Source organism: Cuculus canorus, chromosome 3 (assembly GCF_017976375.1).
Source record: "Cuculus canorus isolate bCucCan1 chromosome 3, bCucCan1.pri, whole genome shotgun sequence".
NCBI lineage: Eukaryota > Metazoa > Chordata > Aves > Cuculiformes > Cuculidae > Cuculus > Cuculus canorus.
The window spans coordinates 42,430,088-42,453,791 of record NC_071403.1 but is presented as its reverse complement, the minus strand read 5'-3'; the positions used below and the strand labels follow the sequence as shown (position 1 = coordinate 42,453,791).

The 23,704-nt window shown below is 40.8% G+C and overlaps 1 protein-coding gene across 2 annotated transcripts in view; it reads left to right on the top strand.

Moving 5' to 3' along the window:
• Positions 1–698: 698 nt before the first annotated feature.
• STX7 (syntaxin 7) overlaps positions 699–23,704 on the top strand; it is a 33,836-nt gene continuing 10,830 nt past the window's right edge. Inside the window, exons 1-3 of one of the 2 annotated variants that reach the window (XM_054063366.1) lie at positions 699–822; positions 8,318–8,471; positions 22,531–22,600. In XM_054063366.1, the coding sequence (XP_053919341.1) occupies positions 8,390–8,471; positions 22,531–22,600 (152 nt within the window). In that variant the 5' untranslated portion in view covers positions 699–822; positions 8,318–8,389. Of the gene's footprint in view, positions 823–7,216; positions 7,236–8,317; positions 8,472–22,530; positions 22,601–23,704 lie in introns of those variants that run through there. The other variant, XM_009559698.2, reaches the window with a different exon arrangement.

Here is a 23,704-nt window from a genome sequence, read left to right as displayed (position 1 = left end):
CTCGTAAGACTTGTTCTCCAGCTCCTTCACCAGCTTCATCAGTCTTCTTAGAGAGGAGGGCTGTAAAGATAATCAGAGAGCTGGAGCACCTTCCATATGAGGGCAGGCTGAGAGAGTTCAGCTTGTTCAGCCTGCAGAAGGCTCCGGGGGGATCTTATACTGACTTTCCAGTACCTGAAGGAGCTACAGGAAAGCTGGGGAAGGAATGTTTACAAAAGCTTGTAGTGATAGGACTGGGGGCAATGGGTATAAACTGGAGAGGGGCAGATTTAGACTTGATATAAGGAAGAATTTCTTCATCATGAGGGTGGTGAGACACTGGTGCAGGTTGCTCAGGGAACCTGTGGATGCTCCATCCCTGGAGGTGTTCAAGGCCAGGTTGGATGGGGCCTTGGGCAGCCTGATCTAGTGGGAGGTGTCTCTGCCCATGGCAGAGGGGTTGGAACTGGATGATCTTTAAGGTCCCTTCCAACCCAAACCATTCTACGATTCTATGATTCTCTGGACACATTCCAGGACCTCAACATCTTTCCTGTAGCGAGGGGCCCAGAACTGAGCACAGGATTCGAGGTGCGGTCTCACCAGTGCCGAGTACAGGGGCAGAATCACCCCCCTGATCCCGCTGGCCGCGCCGTTTCTGATACAAGCCAAGATGCCATTGGCCTTCCCGGGCACCCTGCTGGCTCGTGGGGAAAGGCTAGAAACCGTGGGCAGACGTCAGAGACCGTCAGGATCCGCCCCCCGGGCGCTATCCCGCCTCCCTGCCGTCACCGCGGGGCGGGACCCGCTGCCACGCCCGGGGAGCGGCGCTGCCGGGGCCGGGTAAGGGCGGTGGGACCCCGCGGGGCGCCGGGGCAAGCCGGGGGAGGAGGAAAAGGGTATGCTGGGGCGGGGGGGGGGGGGGGGGGGGGGGTCGTCGGGGTCGGGGCCGCCCCTGGTGCTGCGGTGGGGCACGGGTGTGGATGCCATCGGCTGTGTCACCACCGGCGCTTTCCCCCGCACCCCTTCCCGAGACATCTCCCCCTGGCACCGCGGCTTCGGCGCTCCAAGGAGCCGCTCGGGCTCTGCAGGAGAGGGTTTGCAGCAGCGGGGGCATTGTCAGCTCGTAGGGGTAGAGTGGTCGCCTTCGCCCGGGCTGAGACTCTCGGCTGCTTCTCCAGGTCCGAGAAGAGCAGAACGACATCAACAGGAGCAAAAGAGGTTGTTATAAAAAAATCACCTGTGTACATAGCAAGCCCGGGCCTGGCACGTTCCGGCTCCTGGCTGGGCATTATCGCTGCTTTCCTGGTGGACAAACCCGTCGCAGCATGGGGAATGGGCGCTGCTTGGAACTGTAGGAGGTTTTCATAGAATATTTTGGGTTGGAAGGCACCTTAAATATCACCTAGCTCCAACCCCCCTGCCATGGGCAGAGCCATCCCACTGGATCAGGCTGCCCACGGCCTCATCCAACCTGGCCTTGAACACCTCCAGGGATGGGGCAGCCACAGCTTCCCTGGGCAACCTGTGCCAGTGCCTCACCGCCCTCATGGTGAAGAAATTCTTCCTTATATCAAGTCTAAATCTGTCCCTCTCCAGTTCATACTCATTCCCCCTCATCCTGTGACTGCAAGCCTTTATGATTAGCTCCTCTCCAGCTTCCCTGTAGCCCCTTTCAGGTACTGGAAGGTTACTATAAGGTCTCCTCTGAGCCTTCTCTTCTCAAGGCTGAACAACCCCGACTCTCTCAGCCTGTCCTCGTATGGGACGTGCTCCAGCTCTCTGATCATCTTTGTAGCCCTCCTCTAGGCCCTTTCCAACAGTTCCATATCCTTCTTATGCTGAGGATTCCAGAACTGGACACAATACTCCTGATAAGATGGAAGATCTCGCTCTACTCTGCATGGAATGCAAGGTGCTGCATCTTAATTGAAGCACAGGGATAAAATCCTGGGGCACTTGTTGACAGAAGTGATGTGCTTATGTGTTGTGACCCACTCCACTGGTGAACAAGGTGTGCAAAAGCAGGGAGCCGTGCCAACAGTATGAGTGGAGCACTCCTGACTGGTCATTGTCCAGCCATGTGCTTTGCCAGCAGTGCAAGCCCGGCTGCTTGGAGCTTGGGGTTTTGTACAACTACTGTTAATAGAAAAGAAAGAAAAGAGGAGGAAGACAAAGTTGGAATCTGTCAAAATTAGAAGGGAGTGATGCTAGCTGGTGGCGTTATGAAATGGATTTTTTTTCCCGTCATGAAGACATGTCTTGTAGTCTTATATCAGGATATTACAAGTAACCTTTTTCTTGCTGGCTTACATCAAAGTGAAACTGTTTAGGGGGGAGCGTGAGAGGAAGAGAAGGGACCATGGGCTATGTGTAGCCACTAGCATCCTGGTAGGCCTCAGAGAAACTCAGTGTCCAGCACAGTCAGATTTTGTGCAAGGATAACTTCTCCCTTGGTGTACTTGATCTGAGCATTTGGTTGAAAATGAACAAGCTGCTGTTAGGGAGATTTGTGTGAGAATGTGTAGCACAGTAGATGTCTTGTGGTCCTAGTCCATCTTTGGTTTTCCATGAGGCATTTATCTGCCATCTGCATGAGAAACTTGCTACTTTGGAACAGTCATGTCATGTACCTTTTCATCTGGGCTCTCATTCCCTCCCCTCCCAAGTAGTTCCAGTAGCCAGTGTTCATTTTCCTATTCCTGCTTCATTGTCAGGCGCTCCTAGGAAACATAATTCCCTTACTTAAGGCATTTTCCCGATAACTAATTTGTTCTGCTAGGCTTGTGAAAGCTATACGTTTCCTTCACCTAGTTCTTTATGAATATCAGCGTGGATGACTCGGACAATGATAAGCATATTCTAGTTTTAGTCATATATGCTGAGTGTTGGTGATGCAATAGGCCTGACAGTGTTTCACATTTCTGTAATTTATATTTTCCACACTGGGCTTTAAATTACATCTTTGTAGGACAGAATCTTTTCCAGGGAAAATGACTAAAATGCTGACCAGTGGCACAATCTAATAATTTATTTTTTTCTTTCTAGAAAAATATACTTCTAGCCATTGCACGATGTAAGTTTAGTTTTGGTATATATTAGCATGACTAATGTGGAATGTTTGAGGGAATTGGGTAGAGTGGAATAGAAAATTACCTTTTGACATCTTTTATGTTAGTATTGCTATTTTAGAGCAAAGGAAGTTTTAAATAAATTTGTTTGGTTTTCCCTACCCTGTATGGATCTAAGTTTGATTTCTACCTGAAACTAGATAATGAAAGAAAACCTTGAAACTTTCTTCTTTTAAGAAGGCAGGAAGGAATTAATTTTACTGCTATTTTGTTTGCATGTTTATTATGTTACATAGTTGGGTTTGTACTATGGAAGCCCCCAGCCTGCCTTTGTGGACCAGGAATCCAGCACATTAGGACCTGTGAAAGCACAGTGGAAAATATCATCTCTGTCTCTAAATATTTTAGCCCAAGGGGAAAAAATAGATAAGTCCAGAAAAAAACGTAACCTTCCTCATCCCTCTAGATAAAAAGGTGACAGATTTAATGCTTACCTGTATATTACTAAGTTAGTTGCTATGAGTCTGTTATAAGAATCCCTTAGGTGCTGTAGTAGGGAGCACTTATCTAGCAGCGTACAGTCTGCCCTTTATTCTGAGAGGTTTGGGGTTTTTTTAAGATTCACTTTACCTGCTGCAAAGCTACTGCTAGAGTCGGCAGCAGACACTGTCTGAAGATGCTGATGTGTTTTGGGCTGCCTTAGGCAGGTGCCAGAGTCACTCCATAGGTGCACCTTGTCTCATCTCAGTATCTGGGTGGTAAAACTTATTGCAGTGAAATAGATTAAGCAATGTTATATTGCAGAAACCTTACTAATTGTGGCTGTTACCATGATACGAATGTTCTGTAGCTAACATTGTAACTGGGTGCAGTTATTTTTTTTCCAAAGTATTTCAGCAGTTCCTCAATTTCTGCTTGTGTTTTCAACCTGCTTGAAAGATTTTGCACTTTGTTTTGGCAGTATTTTACTAAGGAAGTCACATTTAGGAGTTGTTTAGGAGGAGCTTTGTTTCTGTGACCTTTATTTAGAAAAAAAAAAATCACATACAGTAAAGCCCCATGACTTGTCTCTGCATAGTTAAAGGCATAAAATCCTAATTCAGATGTAGGATCTAGGTGCTGATGCTAAAAAATTGTTTAAACAGTAAAATTATTGCTTAAGGGGTTCTTATCATAATGTTATATGGGCTTTATAAGAGAAGGAAGACTCGTAGAATATCCAAATATGAAAATACAAAATAGGTTAGATGCTTATTAACTGCAGCTGACTGGAACCTGCAAGATAGTTAGGTGAGTGCTGCTGAGATCTAACAAGTACTGTGTTTTTCATGCTACATTGTTTTGTCCTGATTGAACTTTAAAGAATGCCACTAACAAGTTGCTCGGTTGTGGAGTCCCTGTTTTCTTGCCTCTGTGTCCACCAGTCATCTGACTGAAAATAACCAATAGAAAAGTGAATTTCTTCCATGCTTGACAACCACTTTGCTAGAAACCGAGTTGATAATAAGGTTCATTTTTCGCTTGGGTACAGAGTGACAGTACGATGCGGGAATCAGTTAATGCAGAAATTAAGAAAAATATATATATAGAACTTTTAAATTCTTTAAGCTTCATGTATGTACGAAGAGGTCTTGCTTCAGTGAGTGTTGATGAAATGTTCTTAATGTCATTTCTGCCAGTAGACTTAGTTCTTTGGACTTCATTCAGTAGCTTGACAAGATGAGTTGCCACTAGGTATAGTCACATTCAAGGACAGAGAAGTTGAGCGGAAGATAAAAGGTACAATCAGAAACTTACACCTGACTGAAAATTTTAGAGGAACTGAAGACTACCACAGATGCAGCTCTGTTCCAGTTTGAATGCAAAGTGTACCTCCTTCAGCTGCAGCTGATATTAACTTTCCCATTTTAAACGTTATGCAGTCAGTAATACCAAAATATGTTGTGACAGAGTGGTTAAATGCTGTGGAAGTGAAAAGGGGTGATTTCTATGAAAATATTCAGAGTCTTGATGAATGCTCCTGTCTACTTAGTATGGCAGGAAATGCTTGGTCCGTGCTTCTGTTTTGCTTCCTGGTGGTTGAAACCCTGACCTTGTCTCAAAGCCATCAGCAAAACTCCTTTTGACTTCACAAAGGCTCAGCTATCTGTGTTTTCTGAGGAGTTTCAGCGCTAATAAGCAAAGAGTGTGTTAGTAGAAGTAGGATGTTCGTTTGGTTCAAACACCCATGTTGCTGTGAAAACTAAAATGAGGAAGTTCAGACTTCCCTTTTAAAAAATAATAGTAAACAAATACAAAATTTTCTTTCTCTTTAGGCTGTTCAGTTTGTATTTTCTTGTCTCGAGGTGTTTTTGGTGAAGATAGGGAAGTGATGAGAGCTGATGGCTGACCTCATTCCTCTCTTTTTGTCTGTTCCCCAGACCAGTATCTTACCCTGTCACCAACCTGTATAATCTACATGCTCCAGAATAGAAATGCTGGTGGAAGAATTTGTATCAAGTAAAAGAGCTGTGAATTTACACTGCTATCCTACAAATTTAGTGTAAATTTCAATTGAAATGTGTGTGTTGATACAAAGAACTATATCAACAATTAGCGAGATCTACATGTGGAGACAGAAAACTAAACTATATCTTGTGGGCTTTGAAGTCTATCATCTGAACATCCTCTCGTTATGTGTTGTGTTTGGCTGCCCAACTATGTAGCTAGAAATTTTAAGAGCTCAAAGTCTTATTTAGTGTACAGTCTGTTCATTTGTCGGTATAGAGCAGTTTTACAAGTTTAAAGACAGTTGAAACAATTTTTGAGACAAAAAAAAAGTCAATCATTGCTTTTGTCGAAACTCAGATGAAATATTCTGTGTATATCTCAATTGTAATGCTGTTACAGAGAACAGCGTTACAGGTGGCTGTCTGGTGAATACAATATGAAAGGGGAAAAAAAAACCCATGAAAGACTGTTTTGGTTAGTTCTGTAGCCTTTCTACACAAGGTAGTTTGGTCTGTTGCTGTCTTTTCCTCCAAGCAGCTGCATTTTAGTGTTTAACTTTTAACATTAAATATAATATTTAACTAAAACCTATTTTTAGCCAGTGCCAAAATTGTAGTTAGCGTGTTGCTAATGTGTTTAGAAATAGTCATAATTTTTAAAAGAAACAAGCAATTTCAACGGTTCTGAGAAATCTTTTTTTAAACTAACTTCTTTAGGTAGTTTCTTTGGATTTTATGCCTATGATTGTATTTTCCGCTAAAATGGTAGAATTTCCTTACTTAGTCAATACTCCAAGGCATAGAACTATTATTTATGACGTTTGTATGGGTTTGGTCTTACAATACAAATGCAATGTAATATTGACTAAAGTTTCTAAAAAGATCAAGGATTGTTATGCCAGCCTTGAACCAGGTAATTGGGGTTTAGGCTGGCTGACTGACTTCAGACTTTAGTCTGTGACCCAAAATAACTCGAATCTGCATGTGGTACAGACAAAGGAAGAAACAACATTGCAAAGAGCTAGCAGTTGTGCAGCAAGTACATAGGAGAGTGCAAATACGCTCCCTGTCACCTCATCTACAATCAGTTTTTTCATTACTTGGGGATGCTTCAGGGCCTGAAGACTCCAAGCAGGGTTTGGGACCCTGGTGGAGCAACTGTTTCAGAGTTATGCAGGGCTTGTCTTTATGGCAGCTGCAGCGTGTTCATCCAGCATTAGGTAATATAACCTGCAGGGCAGCAGGGATGAGCCTGATCTCTGTAGTTATATCTTTGGTGAAGTTCTGATGGGATATGTCTGACCTGTACAATGTCTTGACAGCTCCACTAGAGATCATTTCATATCATATGAAACCAGTTTTGTTTTAAAACAACTAGGGTGTTGCTGCACTGTATTAACACAAGTATTTCTGAAAGTGAAAAAAAAATGGCAGCAAAGATTAATTGTTCTTTTCTTAAAAAAAAGTTCTTAAAGACTTGAGTTTGCAGACTGTAGCACAGCTGGTATCATGCATGACAAATCAGTTAGCCCTTTCATTTCCTCCTTTTCTGTTTAAACATTTAAATGTGCCTTCTTTCTCTCTCTGATACTGAATTTTAGCAGTATCTGTTAACCAGAAGCTGACAGGCTAGGAAAAGAGGACATTGCTTGGAAGGCACGTGGTTTGGGTTGAACAGTGGAAGTGCGGTGAACTGGTAAGGTCAAAATATTGAACCCACAAAGGTGGTGTGCAGGACAGTGAAAAGGATAAGGTTAAGACTAAGCATAGTCTGGATGAAATTATGAGATTGTTGGATGGTTATATGCTTAATTAGTCTGCATTCTTATTGCAGAACAGATAAATTGCCAGTTTTGATTTGCATGTGTATCCTAAGCTAAGTCTTCTTAATTTAGATTTAGACACCTCTTTGAACTTACACTGAAATTTGGATGGAAAGCAGGCAAAGATATGTCTAGTAGTTACATGTTGCATGATTGTATGTGTGCGAGTGTGTTTGTGAGTATTTGTGTTGTCAGATGTTGAGCTTTTTAGATAAGATACTATAGGTCTGGGTGGAAAAAAACCACCCCTAAAAATGCATTTGTATACCTAAGTTGCTGAGAAGCACAGCAGCTGAAATAGGATAAAGTGGCAGTTCATAGAATTTGGATGAAACTGAATTACAACTGAGACTGAAGTCGATACAAATGGCTGATGTTTAGAGGGAACGGAGTGTTTCCTTCATTCTGATCTTATGTGATATCTGCTGGTTTGTTGGTTTGGTTTTTTTTCCAGTCATTTATATATGCCAGGTTGTATTGGTGGGATGAGTAACATAGTATGGAAATAACTACATAATTGGTTTGGAACATAATTCATCAGAGGATTTGGCATTAAGAGATAAGGCATACAGCTTTTCTCTGGAATGGCAACAAATAAAAATGCGTACTTCTTATAGTAGGGAAAATGTGTAACAAGTTTGACAAAGAATGTAGTTTCTGTGATGTAGCTGCTGTGATGTAGAGTGATTGCACATCTTAAGCCATGTGTATTACTAAGAATGTCAATAGTTAGGAGTTGTTCCTTTTTTAATTTTCTACAATATCATATTCTTATGAAATACCTTTTAAGAAAGCATTTCCTTAAATTCTCTTTGAAGTACTGTGTTTAGTATAGGATAAACATTAGTATATAGAGTTTTCTTTAATCTTTTCCTCTGTATTCTTCTTTAAGGTGATGAAGATCTTTGTAAACCAATGACCAAGACGTAACTCTATTTTCTGGGGCGGGGGTTAGGTGTCTTTAATAGGTGGCTGCAGTCCAACTTATTCCCAGCGTGGATGATCTTGACAGTGAATCTACTCAGCCATGTCATACAGTGCGGGTTTTGGGGATCCTAATCAACTGGCTCAACGCATAACTTCCAACATCCAGAAGATCACACAATGCTGTAAGTTGCATTTATGCATGTTTTATATAAAATATAAAACTTTAATAATGATGGTGTCCCCTGTTTGAGGTTATTTTCTCTGATTCATTTAGGGAATTCACTCTTGGACTTTGCCTGATCATTTAATAGGCCTGTGGCACCCTACGCAGCAGATCCAGTCCTTCATATGTACGGTTAAGTGTATCTGTGCTGGGGAAGGATAGTATCACTTTGTATTCACCAATAATTAGCAAGATGTCTGCTACTAATAAGCCAATTTTTTTCCTGGCCAGTTATGTGGCACCTTAAGATGGTAGATTGAGCTGTTTGCTGAGCAATGATTGCATCAAATATTTGCTGGAGCTTGCATTGTTTAACAGGGATGAAGCTGTGGCCTTGCAGCTTGCCCTTGGAAGTACATATTAGATATGTAAATAAGATTGTGCAAGTTTTAACATACTTGTGCTTAGATTCATACCACTGAATTTTTTTTAGCCACTTAACCGAGGTGTTCAAGTTAGAGGTAAGTTAGGCTGTTGAGGTTTTCAGTCCTTTTCCTTTTCCCTTCATTTTCCATTATATTTTTTAATGTGTGTGTGTGTATAAAGCAAATACAACTTGATATCACAAATTATGCAAATTATACTGTTCATCAGAGGAAGGCTAGCAGTGAACAGCATCTAGGTTTTGGTATGCATTTTCTTAATGTTGTACAGGACATAGTGTGCATGCAGAAATGGGTGTTTTATTATTAAAACTTCAAATGAATTCTAATTGGCTAAGTACGTCAGGTTTTATCAAAACTTCTATCTTTGTTTTGCAAGACAAATTTTACGAGTTGGTATTTGTAGCACAGATTAGTGGCACAGGTTGGGGTTTTGCCTATTTTTTCAGCTAAATTTTGTATTTTCTTCCAAAAGAAATTTCTTTAAATCTTGATAGGAAGTTTCTGTACATCAGGGTTGTATTTCCTCAACGTGAAATTAACAGACAGGCTCTGTAGGAGCCCTTATGCTTTATTTCCTAAAATCTGCTCAGTAATTTCATTCAGTCTTATCGCTTCTAACTTGGTCTTCCTGAGACACCTGCTAACCTGTGACAGATACTGAGGCTCCAAGATGTAAAAACAAAGTCTTGGTGAAAATGTAAAGTGAAATCCATGGTTGGAAATGGAGCCTGGTGAAGACAGTCACTGAACATAATTAGCCATCTTGTGTTGGACTCAGTGAGTCCATAGTCTCATCCTGCCACTTCCATTTCTCCTCTTGCTTCTGCTGTATTTCCCCTCCACTTGTGACAAACAAGGCATACTAAAAGCAAGCTGCCCAGGCTTCAGTAGAAAGAGACATGCTGCAGAAGTTGCCTGCAGACCTGCCCTCTTTTACTTTTTTGAAATTTAGATGGCTAAAATCTATGCAATAGACAGATGCTTCTACCATTCCAAGACTGAAGTCCAAATCTCTCCTGGCCGCACTGCTGCATGGTTTCAGAAGGAGAAGCTTTGCCTTCAGAAACTCCAGCCAAGCACTTTTGTAGGACTGGTAGGTGCACCTCTCTTGCGCTCTGTAGATCTGACTGAAGGGTGACAACTCTGTTCCTCTTACATTCTCCTCTGGTAGATTTTATGAGGATCTGGATCCTATAGGCATGCTGAATGTGTTTCCTGGACTGAGCTCTTCAAAGGCTTATGTGCACTTTTCTAGCTATTCTGTTCTGATATGTAATACCTGTCCAGCTTTCTGTTGGGAGGTGTGAGCTGTGGGAACTTCCAGGGGAGAAGCCTGCAAGCTTATAGAGTTAGTCAGATGCTGAGCAGGTGTCTCTTAAACTGCAATTGATGATCTTGATTAGAGAGGGAGAGAAGCAGGAATCTTGACCCTAAGTCTATGTTTTCCCTTCTAAGCAGTTGACTTGTTTTTGCACTTCTGTCCAGGAATGCTTAGCATTTGTGTGATGTGTCAGCATGTTTGAAGTCTTCTTGATTAACCTGGAGCTGTGTAGATAGTCGTGGTTTTCAGACTGAGATGAATAGAGTAAGGGAGTTTTGTTTCAGGTTACCAAACCCTTTCAGGAGGCCCTTCAAAACTAATTCATATTTCTGCTAACACGCAAGCAAACTGTGACTACTACTACAGAGACATAGATGAGATGCAGATAAGCTGGAAGAAGCAGGCTCTTCAGGCAAGCGGCTGGCCCTTTAACTTGTGAGAGAAATACAAAAGAACTTCCTGAATCAGACAACACGGTGCCACTGAGATTTCATAATATGCCAGAGTTTCATAGGAAGCAGCATTGGTTGTAACATTTCTTCAAGGTTGAATCATTACACACACACACCTTCCAAGTAATAAATTCAATCTTGTTCTTGAATAACTATATTTAATATGCCATACATATATACAAGATGAAATACATATTTTAAATGATGCATATTTCATAATGCATCCACATACTGCTGCTGTCCTATTAATACTTGTGATCCTTATCTCCCTTCTTTCCTAGTTTGTGTAGCCCACCTACCAATTGACAAGCAAAGCTCATCTCTGCTGGTTTATCCTACCACTTAATTATTGAAGTAGGTTGCAAGATAGTATTCTTTCTGATTTGGGTTCTTCTGTGGTCACGGAGAGGACCTATATTTGTGTCGGGTAACAGCTGGGTTAGCTTAGCACACTTTTAACTTTAATGAACAGATTTTATTGATCTGTTGATTCATTCGTGCAGTTGATTGTTATGTTGACGATGTGTTAAAAGTTGTAAATTGCTTCTGCCTTGTCTGAACTGTTGGTGAACTACTGCAGTACATCCTATTTGTAGTGGGCTGTTTGATTTTTTTTTTTTTTGGAGGAGAGGGTGTTTGTGAGTCATTTTTAGGACCTTGAAGATGAAATCGAGTTAGGAAGCAGCATACACAGCAGACTGTGCTTTGAGCTCTCTTGGGAATTTAAGCCAGGAAGGCACCTCTATGTGTCTGGGATCCCAAACCGCAGAGCATTCTTTTCAGCTGTCGTTTAAACAAGAATCCGTGCTCTGTTTTGCATTTCCAGCATTTCTTCAGTAATAACTGATTATAACACCACTTAGCAACATATAGGGAATAGAGTCTACTTTTCTCAGCCTGAAACTCATGTTTTGCCTATCAGCAGCTTTTCTGAGATTTAAAGGACTGGACTTCTTGGTGCCTTTTGTTGAAACTGTTCCACTGAGCAGCTGGAATTGCAAAGCTCAAAGCTCTTCTTGACATCCAATGTAGGCCTCAGGCAGAAGAGGGAAACTCGGGCTCTCAGATCCACTCCTATAATTTTTAAAGAATCCATGTGACTGTCTTTGAGTTGTGGTATAAAACCTGTGGAGCCTGAATCACATGTGCTTGAATGAACTGCAGTGTTGTGTGTTGAACCTTGGTGAGGTCAGCAATGCCCGCAAGGTGTGTCTTGCTGGTTTGGTTTCGGGTCTGTGTTAACTGTGATGAGAAGTAGCTATGCAAACAGCTAGGGAAAAGTTGGATTTAAATAATAAGACCAGAGAAGTGTATAATGAGCTTTGGCACCACTTAGGCTTAGGCAGCTAGTAAATTTCTGTGTTAGAAGAACAGAACTTTAATCATCAGTTTTAAAGTCTGTCTGGAGTCTGGTCCAAAGTAACTCTAATTCTCATTCCAGGCCTATCTTGTATCTGATAATGAAATCTAGATGACACATATTGTATTGGACTTCTGAAATATAAATTTAAAGGTGGTTGAGGTTTATCACTAACTTTCTGAATATGCAGAACAGGAATATGGAGAACAGAATATAAGGAATGATGCAGGATATAGAGCTCCAACCTGTAAGGACTTTGCCAATGGAGAACCTGTTATCAAGGTGTTTTAATCAGTGTTTACCAAAGGAACAGTAGTTCCAGCACTCAGTTCAATAGGTTGCACTCCGTCTTATGTGGAGGTTTAATGGCAGCTGTTTGAGAGAAATCTCAATGTCTTCCTTCTATATTTCCTTGAAATATTTTCTGTTGGTCACCCATTTACAGCAACTGGATAGACCAGGAATAAGTGTGATGCACAGAAACAAGATGAAGTAGCAAAAAACACATCTTTGTGACAAAACAAAGCCTGCCTGCTTACAAATCGGTATTTCTACTAGGGATGTTCATTTACCATATCAAGAGTCCATCTTGTGATTTTTTTGTTCTTTTTTTTCCTTCTTCCTCCTCTTGAAGAGCATGTAGCAAATAATACAAGAGGAAACCTGATCTTTGAATGAATGGAAAGATGGAACCAGAATAAGTAAAACAAACGATGAGCCCAATTTAAAAGTTTTAAAATGTGTTCATTTTATACTTCTTAAAACTGTGAAGATGAGGGGGAGCAATTCTTTGAAATCTGACAGTTTTCTGCATTTTAATGAATTAATTCTCTGAGTGTAGCAAAAATAGGGAAATTATTTTGTTTAAAAAGATGTTCCCAAGGGGGGAGCAGAATGAAAGTTGCATTCATCTACAGGGACAACTTTGCAGTTGTTAGAGTGCAAAGGATATGATTTGATGAGTAGGGGCCTCCTCTACTCAGCTGGAAAGATTTGACTTGTGTATCTGACAGGAACTGTGCAAGACAAAGTAACCAGCTGTGTTTTTTCCTTCCCCCCACCTACTTCTTCTAAAGTGTCTCCCCTATGTGTGGGTCATTGAGGAGGGAGACTTGATACCGTTGTTTTGCCTTGCTCCTAATGTTTTCTTTGTAGCTCCCAAATATGTCACTCAGTGCAATCCCCAAAGAAAAGCAAGAACACAGGCAAGATACATATCTATCATGTCTCAACTGGCACCTTAAGTTGGCCTTTGGTAGCTGTTGATTTAGAAGCAGCTTAGAATGCTGTCTTTTGCTTGGAAACACAGAACAAAGCCTGGTGTTGATAAAAGTACACCCAGTCTTTAAGTTTTAGAGAATTTCTGATTTGCAAACTGTAATCAAACAGTTACAGAACCTACACTAACTAAAGTGAGACATGTATATTCCTTCCCTTCCTCCAGTTTACTAAGGTTGTGGCAGGATTTTGTGCAGTGGTAGTTGCAAAATTGTTAAGAATGGCATAATCTGCTCTGTCTCGGTGGTAACAAGATCAGTGATAGTGATACTTGTTCATGCACTCTGAAAATCAGGCCAGCGGGAGAATCATATGGTCTGCATACTGCAAGATGGTGAGAGTAAAATGAAATTCAGTAGCCACAATCCACATATGGCTAGAGGGACTCTGTCCGGCTTTGAAAGATTTCTGCTCATGAGAACTCTTGCTTTCTGCTGACTGTCTTTTCTGTTTGTTACAGTAGTACAAACATCAGTTCATATAGTGCACATTCCCAGGAGGTCAGCTTCAGACAGCAGAGATCCCTCTGTCATGAGATATCTCTCTTGTGACAGCGGCTTTCTCCAATGTCTGTTGCACCTCAAGTTTTCTACAAACCAGTATTTTCACTGAATGTTGTTAAAATGGGTGTTGAATTACATCCTTCGTAAGACTTCCCCTTACACTTTATGTAACTGCAGAAAACCATAAGCATAGATTAAACTCTGAAGAAGATTGGTGTTCTGATATATGCTGCCTTGCTGTGGTTTAAGCCCAGTAGGTGGCTAAAACATTCATGAAAAATTGTCTGCCACTGTGTTGTAACACCAACAGACTCACATGGTCATTCTTTAGCTAAAGAAGGATGCAGATGGGCAAGTGAAAAGTAAATGAAATCACTGAGGCATTGAAATCAGAGTCTGTATGAAAAACAAAATTCTATTCTGCCTGTGTTTAAAGTATGTTTTTTTATAGATGTGATTTTAAAGCAAATAGACTTAAAGTAGAGCTTGTTGAGACTTTTAACGGTGATAATGTCAGAAATTTCCGGTTAGTGGCAATTAACCAAAGTTTAACATTGTGGGAACATACTAATTGGAACAAATATTTTATTATTGTTGCTGCAAGATGGTTTCTTGGAATTAGGATGAAGTTTCAGTAAAACATGGAAAAGGCTAGTTGTTTACGGGATTTAAGGATCTGCTATGGTCCTCCTCGTTCCATTTTGTGGGCTTTTTCAAGGCTGAGGAGTGAGCTTGAATCTGCTGTATCGAAATCATAACTTCAATAAAAAAGATAGGAATTAATGTATTTTGGGTCTTTCTAAATGCCTGTCTTAATGCAGTGGGGTGAAGTCATGAAGTCCGCAGTTCCTTTAAAAATAAACTATTTCTGAAAACTTCAAACACGAATTCTTTGCATGCTTTTCCTAAAGGCTTTTCTTTATGTAAAGCAGTATATATATATATAAGGTATTGTAATATGCCTAACAGGTTTATTTATGAATTTAGGGAGTTCTGTTAATATTTTTCCGTGTTTTGTCTTGTTTGTTAACAAGATGTCAGTTCTATGGAAAATGACGTATGGAACAGTGTCTTATGTGGATGACTGCACTAGAAGGTCAGGGATTTATTTATGGTAGCAACAGAATAGTGAACAAATGAGTCTTCCATGTACAAACCAGAGCAGTAGTTGAGTTAGTATGTGCAGAAAAGGCAAAATTTTTCCTTGTCCTACAGTGTTTTGCATTACCTTAGTTAACTAGTCTGGGCAAGGAGGGGACGAAAAAGTTCTGTAAATTAAGCCATCTTATTTTGGAAGCAATTTAAATAAGAATTGTAAGACCACAGTGCAATTTACAAATAGCAAGGTGGCCAGTGAAAATGTGCAGTTTTATCTGCAACTGTTGCTTTTGCTGATGGAACAGGTATGAATGGACTCACCTAGACAATATAACTTCTGCAAAACAAGTTGCATTTGCAGCAGAGAGGGGAAGGGATGTGGTCAGGGTCCTCATGCTCCTTCTTATCTCTTTGGAGCCTTTCTAGGATACTTAATATACCTATTCCACTTCAATTCTATTGGATTTTCCTACTTGCAGGCAGGAAAAGAGGAGAGTGCATAGCAGTCTGATTATCTGGAGAGCCCTCTATCAAATCTCCTGTAGTACTACTGTTCTGGAGGCTGCATTCCAGTGAGGGCTCTGAATAAACCCAGGTCTTTGGTTGATTGTGAGCGACTCCCAAAGTGACAGCTACATGCTTGTGTCAGCCAGTCTGTGATGTGTTGCACATCTTTCCTTCCATGTTAACTCCTCAGTTGGCTTCCTGTGTTCATGATCTGATCTCTTTAAAAACAAGCTCTTATCATCTGAATGGGTTGGGTTTGTGGTGTTTGTGTAGCTAGCATTTACTGCAAAATCATGCATTGTTTTCATAATGTCAAGCTACTGGTATTCTTTAGAGAAACTTTGGGGTTTCAGGGAGTTACCAGGTACATTTTGGAATATTAATACCAAGTGATTATAACTTGATTTAATTGACTTCCCTTTGGCTGAGCTGTAATAATTAATCACATGATCAGTTATTGTGCACTTAAACAATGTGTCTTTAGTGTGCTCTGTGCCCATATTAGAAGAACAGGAGTTACTTGGATCCCACTCTAGTGTCCTTGAAAAACCATTGTAAATGGTAGTATGCTAGTATGAAATAATTATAGCAGCAAAAAAATGAAAAAAAAATTAAGGCAGATCCCAAACTCTTGATATTGTTGCTGATGTTTCTGGTCACCTAGGGGGCATGATTCTATTTAGAAATGCTAGAAGCTTTAATAAAATCCAACAGGAAAGAGTTCAAGACTTGGTATTTCCCTATTCTTCCATGCTTAACAAGTCTTTAGTCCTTAGAGTTCTGAGGACAATCTTCATCCCCATCCTCATTTTATTTTCTCCTTCCCACACATACTTCAGTTACTTTTTCTCTGTGCCAATGTTTTATTCTGTTTTAGGATTATCAGCCTCATACATTGAGTTAAGACAGAATAAAGCAAATTACTTAAAACCAAGTTACTGACATTTTTAGATATTTGATTCCAATTAGGTGACATCTTGGGTGTGCAGGTGCTTTTTAGCTGGGATCTTGTGGATGGTGTCCTCAATTTAATTCTTCTAATGAACTGTCACTCTTGCTTAAAGCGGGGTTACTGAGATGCACAGCACTGTGGCATTGTGATTTATTTAAAATTTTAGTGAGTATTAACTATACTAGTAACTTTAAAGAGGTATTTACACTCAGACAGAAAACTTAAATCTGCTGAATTTAATGCAACTACATTAGGTTACCATGTGTAACAGCTTTTATAAAAGATTGATCCAGGAATGTTTTCTGTCCATCTTTAGTCAAGTACCCTCAGTTGGAGTACAGCAGGAAAACACATTGAATTGAATTTGAATAAATTGAGGAAGTCTGTTGTCCGCAGGCAAAAGCAGTTTGAACTGGTGTCATTTTTACAAAGAATTCTTCTGTTCCAGTAACTTGCTTTGAAGTGACTCTGAAGTTTATTAGATTCCACACAACTTAATCTGTAACTGGATGTGCTATTGGTTGACTCACTTGTTCAGGTGAAAACATAGTTTCTTCATAGCTACTCAACTGGTGGCAGTGCTTTGACAAAGCATTTCTGAATGGTGACTGTGCTGGTATGTATAAGCTGCATATTTGCCATATGAAGCCATAGCTGAGCCTGGGCCTTATGTGGAGCAGACACTGCTTTTGGGGCATACAAAGGAATGCTTTGCTGGTTCTATTCATTTTGCTTGCATTCAGGAGCTCAGAAGATGACTGGAAAATCAATGGCTCTAAATCCACATTGTTAGTTTTATTCCTGTGAGCCTTAGGGAGTGACTAAAATCCTATCTGTCCCTTTTTACGTAAAAGACAGTGGCATGAGGGGGACACCTTTACTGTTACAGTTAGTATTCAGGAGCAGCTGTAGCTGCTGGTTGGAACAGTGCTTTGCTCCACTCTTCTGTGACAGGTCCCAAACTTTGCTGTTCTATCAGGCAGGTTTCATTGTACCCATCCTGCCTTCTTGTCTGGTTCTTGTCCTCTGCAGTACAATGCCTCAGTGCTTGCTGCTCTTGTTTCTGCTGGTGTTTTTTCAAGCACACCCAATAGGTACCATATTTCCTGTGGAAGCATTAGACTTCAGCTTTATTAAATGGGGCCATGCGGTGGGTCTGGCTTGGACTGTAAGCACTGAAGGAAGCTGCTGCTGTGCGGCTATAATGCAGTCTTGCGTGATCCAAGTAAGAAGTGAGGTTCCAGGCTGCAAAGGGGTAATAAGCAGCACTCATTAAACATTTTTCCCTCGGTTTTGTGCTTCTGTGTTGTGGGCTTCTCTGTAGATTGTATGTTGTGGGAACTCTGTAGATTTTTGTTGATTGACCTCACTCTCCAGCTGCAAAGCTGCAACAAGCTTGGTCATGGCCCATGGCCGCTGGAGGATTTAAAGTCTGTTTTTCCAAATGTTAAATGGAATGGAAGTTGCGATAGGAAGACAGCTGATTGTAGATAACCTGGGAAAGCTTCTTTTCTGCAGCTAGAGTTACTGGCAAGCATTTCAAAGTAAGACCATTCTCAGTTTCCCTTGTCTCTTGCTAGGGATGAATTTGGTGCTTGGAAAATTCAGTCCTGCCACAGTAGGTTAATGCCCTGCAGTCCACTTTTCAGTTCTTTCCTCTTAGTTCTTTGCCTTTCAAACAGTAGAATTTTATTCAAGGGATTGGGTTTTTATTCACCTTTTCTTCTTGCAACAGTACTGTGATATTATAGCCTGTACAGGGATTACCAATTCTTAGTTGACAATAACTTTGCTCGTATGTTCTTAAAGGCGAGAAGTTGCTTGCCTTTTGGACTTCATTGTATTTATTTTTTTTTATTTGTATCTTTACTTTAAATCTGAAACTTCCTGTGTGATTTTAAACACTTGCATGTTCAAGGAGCAGAACCACCAGTTACATCAGCATGGATTTAATTGTGGTAATGGAACAGCTTTTTAGAGCTAGCTGAAAAGAAGGAATGATGAGGAGAAAGGAGATGAGACTTTCTTCTTTCCCAGCCAGCTAAAAGCCAGCTGTTAAGCAAGAATAGTGTGTGATCCCAATGTGTGAAATATGCTTTTATCTATAGAAAAAATAGTATGTATTGCACATTTGGCCAGATCATGTTTCTCAAATACTCTTACCTGTTAAAAACTGTAAATATTTTCATTGTAAATCTCACTACTCCTGTAACTCATGTAGAGAAAAGGAGGCCTGTTATATAAGCTAGTATTACTCTTTTTCCTAGGAGCCCCCCCTTTTTTGTTCCCTTTAACTGGAGGGAGAGTTTCCACTGACTAGAAGTGGAACTACTGTTTGGCTTAGTAAAAGTAAACACGGGCTGACTCTTAAATAATTTTCCCTGTAGGAATTCAGGTTAGGTCTTAATTGTTTCTCTGGCTCATCATTAACCATGTCTGACCTGTTCCTGAGCATGTGACCAGTCTGAGAGTAGATGAGTAGCTTTTATCAGCTCATAGTTGTGTATTATGAGATTTAGATCAGGAACGCCACAAAGACAAGTCATAAGTCTTCTTACTAACACAACAGTGCCTCTTTCTAATAAAAGACTCATTTGCAGGTGGAAAAAGCGAGATTATTTTCTTTTGTCGAGACAGCAGTTCTTTTCTCTTGTCGAGAAAATGCATTTTGCTTGCGTTATTATTCACCCTGCTTCCTTCACTGCCCAGTTGCCAAAGAGGACTTACCTGTTGCGGTTGGCTCATTGCCAGCCCACAGCTGACAAGATGCTGCTCCTGCAGGATGAGTCCTGAAGGAGCTGTTCATCTTCATTATATGCAAGCATCCACCCTGATCTTCAATGTAGAAGTGGCTGCAGGAGCTGGGGCACCTCTGACGGAGTCTATTTCCATATCCTGGTGATTTTGGTGAAGAATGACTGTGTGCACACAGTATGTGCTCTTCTGCAGCTCCTGAGCAAAGTCCAGCAGCTAGTTGTATGTACCCAAGGAACCTAAGCTGAAGTGTCAGACTTTGCACCGAAATTGATTCAAATAAATGCACAAGATCCAATCAGGCTCCGTTACAGAATTGGTAATGCCCAGAAGGACAGGAGAGACCTCTGACAGTCATATTAGTCCTGTCTTCCAGAGCATCTTGTGAAGTGGGAATAATTAGGAAGTGGGGAATGAAAAATCATAAAGGGTGAGGTAACTTAGGAACCTGTCAAAACTGCTCTAATCTTTGGTTCTGGAATGTTACCAGAATGTTTACAGTGTGGAGCAAGGGCTTTGAACATGAGCCAGCAGTGTGCCCAGGTGGCCAAGAAGGCCAACGGCATCTTGGCTTGTATCAGAAATGGGGTCACCAGCAGGTCCAGGGAGGTTATTCTCCCTCTGTACTCAGCACTGGTGAGACCGCACCTTGAATACTGTGTTCAGTTCTGGACCCCTCACCACAAGAAGGATGTTGAGGCTCTGGAGCGTGTCCAGAGAAGAGCAACAAAGCTGGTGAGGGGGCTGGAGAACAAGTCTTATGAGGAGCGGCTGAGAGAGCTGGGGTTGTTTAGCCTGGAGAAGAGGAGGCTGAGGGGAGACCTTATTACTCTCTACAACTACCTGAAAGGAGGTTGTGGAGAGGAGGGAGCTGGCCTCTTCTCCCAAGTGACAGGGGACAGGACTAGAGGGAATGGCCTGAAGCTCCGTCAGGGGAGGTTCAGGTTGGATATCAGAAAAAAATTCTTCACAGTAAGAGTCATTGGGTACTGGAACAGGCTGCCCAGGGAGGTGGTCGAGTCGCCTTCCCTGGAGGTGTTTAAGGAACGGGTGGATGAAGTGCTTAGGGACATGGTTTAGGGAGTGTTAGGAATGGTTGGACTCGATGATCCAATGGGTCCTTTCCAACCTTGTGATTCTGTGATTCTGTGATTGAGTTGGGCCTAAGCCTTTGGCTCTCTGGGACACTTGGGAGTGAGAATGACACTGATGGAGTGAGAGGCACCAAAACAGCTACCAGATGCCTTGATGTGCCAGCCTGAACACCTTACACAGGGGAGAAAAGCTGGTTAAATGAGAGGGGCAGTACTGTTAAAAATACCACTATCAGCAATGAAGCTGGGAACTTAGGGGCCTCTATTTTTTGAAAAGTAATCCCAGATTTCAAGCAGTTTTGCTCTCCCTCTTCTGTGTTGAGATCTCTCCCTGGTTGCTTGCCAAATGGAGCAGTGGAAGGAGCCAGCAGAGGTGTTTCTACAGCCTAACTTTTGGGAGGGGAGGCTAAGGCTACCCCGCTTTTCTCTTGAGGGAGAGAAGTGATATTGACTTTAACCAAGGAAGTTTTGAAGCCTGTTCTAGCTTTCAATTAAATTCTGTAAGTCTCCGTGTATACTATGAGGAAAAAGGACACTTCACCTCCATGATCTGAGTGGTGATATCTTGAAACCTATTTTAAATTTTTAATCAATAAAATGTTTCAAGTTCCTGAATCAGGACAAACACCTGCAGTTTAAATGCCTGGGAAATGCTAAATTACAGGAAGCACGGTAAAAATTATGTCAGTTAAATCCTTGGGCTTTTTCTTTAATTTTTTTTTCCCACCCTGAGGTTTGAAAGCCTGTTAACACTTTGCTCTTTTTGGTGCATAAATGCTGACTTCGTGGTAAAATGTGTTTTAGTTTTGTGCTGGATTCTTGAAGACCTGAACTAGGATGAACTTCCCTCTACCTGGAATTGTATAGCAGGCCATCTACATGATGCTGGCTTTTAGTTTCCCCTTAGTTATCTACTTGTGTTCAATTTTAGAAGAAGGATAAATACCTAACTAGCTTGGAATGCAAATATTTTAAGTACAGGCTTTGTTTCATATAATTTTTCAAGTGCAAGCCTTAATTTTTAAAACTGTTTAATAACGCGTCTGTAGGTGGCAGTGGGACACGCCAGTATTCTCTCTGCCTGCAAAACCGCTGTTAACAAGGTGCTTGCGTTTTGTTTTGGGTGGTTTTTTTTTTTCTTCTCACTTTAGAAACACGTGTAGAACAACTGAGCATCTTAGCTCATGAACGAGAGAAGAGCATTGTGCCTTTGAACAAACGAAACTTTGCGATAACTTATTCAGTTTTATGAATATTAAAGCTTCACACTGCTGAATTCAAAAGAAAATGCCAGAGAATTCCCTTTTTGTTTGTATTAAAACAATGCATTATACCGAACATCAAAAAACCCAGGCTTAATTACAACGAGTAGGTATTTATCAGTATGTGTGACCAGGAGTGGGTGTTGGGGCCCCAGGTGCGGAGGAGCAGGACAGAGCTGATTCCTGGATCCCAGCAGGCTGGAGCCCTTCATCATGCAGAGAAGGGCTGGTGCTTGGCAGTAGGGGGCGACGGGAGACAAAATTAAACCATTTTCACTTAGGTGTGAAGTAAAATGAGAATCCCATGTACTATCATAGCTTTGTATTTCCTACTGACTGTGTGATGCGCCAGTCTGCTTGAGGAAGGCCACAGAAATACAGAGAAGGCAAGTCTACTCCTAGCTGACATCAAGCAAAACTAAATTGTTTTACATATGTGTTCTTTTGTTTTAGACTATATAAAGATGTTAACCTGAGATAAAGCACATCAAGGATATTAATTTTTGCAATGTGATAAGCTGCGTACCCTTGAAGTGTCTGTCCATTTTTGTCCTTGCTTTCTTATGTGACAGGAAAATATGTTAAGCTGAAAATAAGGCTCAGATGATGTGTCATTTCTTGCAGTTCAAAACTAATATATTATAAAATATACTTAAAAATCCCTGGTGGCTGGCTTTTCAATATGATGTGTAAAATAGGATTAAACTAGAATAACAGTTGTGCTGCTTATTTTAAAAATTAGTATTAAAAGGCCTGATTTTTACTTATAGTGAAACTATTAACTGATCTTTAAATTGCCTGTTTCTATCTAGACAGTTGAATACATTTCTATCCTTTATGAGAAAACCTGGGTTTTGTCTTTGACTTGGCAAAAACTATTTGCTAGTTCTTCTGGGTTTTCTTAAAGTGGGGTCGTTTTAGTAGTTTGAAAAACCCTTGAGTATCTGTTTCTGATGACTTTTATGGCTTTAGAATTGTCAAACAAAAATGCATAAAATTCAGTGGGAATTGTCCGTACCCTGTTAAAATTTCTCTTCCTCTTCACAAACAGCTGCCGAAATACAAAGAATACTACATCAGCTTGGAACACCACAAGACACAGCTGACTTGAGGCAACAGCTGTGAGTACTTCACATGAAAATGTTTAATTTTATTGCATTGTAAACAGTCTCCTGGTAGGTGATGAGGTGTTTTTTTGTTAGGCAGAGTGCTTGATCTCACTAAGAAAGGCAAGTATAGAGAAATGCTTGAAATGTAAAGTTTGCAATACCCTTTTTAAAATATATCTTGGGTAGTCTTTGTAAACTAGAGTCAGCTGGTTTGCCCATGTACATTTCCTGCAGTATTGATTAATCTATAAACCTGTGCAGCAAAGGGAAAGCAGCAGGACCAGAAAGCAATATTGCTGTTTTAAAAACAAACAGCCATATCCCTTCACCGTAGTCAACTCTTAAAATCTATTAGTGTAAATTTCATAAGGTATTGGGGATTTTTTTGTGAGATGTGATACTGGGGGAAAGAAGTGAAAATCTTTAGTGATGAAATCTACATTAAGGAATGACATTACAGAATAAATATGTACCAGAAATATTAAAATAGTGGGAGTGAAACAAGGCTCTGAGGCAGATGCTGTGCTCTGTTTCTGTCACCAGAAAGTAGACTTTCATTAATATGCCACCAGCAGAGACAGTCAGTTGCTCTCCACTTCTCTGCAAAGTTTAATGAACTGATATGTTTTTGTCCATTAAACTCTTTTACCACATTAATCTCAGCATCATAAATGCACATGAGCAACATGTTGTGCTAACTCCGTGGGTGACGATGTTGGCAGTCTTCAATGTAGTTAATGCTGCACTGTGGCAGTTGAATAATAGGCGGATGTGTGTACTGGAACAAAGGCATCATGTTCATTATGTGTGAGAGCCAAATTGCTTTATAATAGACCGAGTTCAGGGCCCATAATGTTAATCAGGTACAATCTGCAGTGGATCTCCTGCTCAGAACTGTGAACAGGTGAAGATCAACATACACTGTTCATGCAATAACCAGACAGGATCTAGGCATAAATTCACAACTAAGCAGGACAGAAGCTGTTGTGAAAGATACATTTCAGTCCCTTCCTGGAGGTAATATATATGGAGATAATATATATGATACACTTCCTTGAGTTTTCATCTGTCCCTTTTTCACTTGTCTGAACGTTTGGCCCTTCCTTTCGTGGTCAT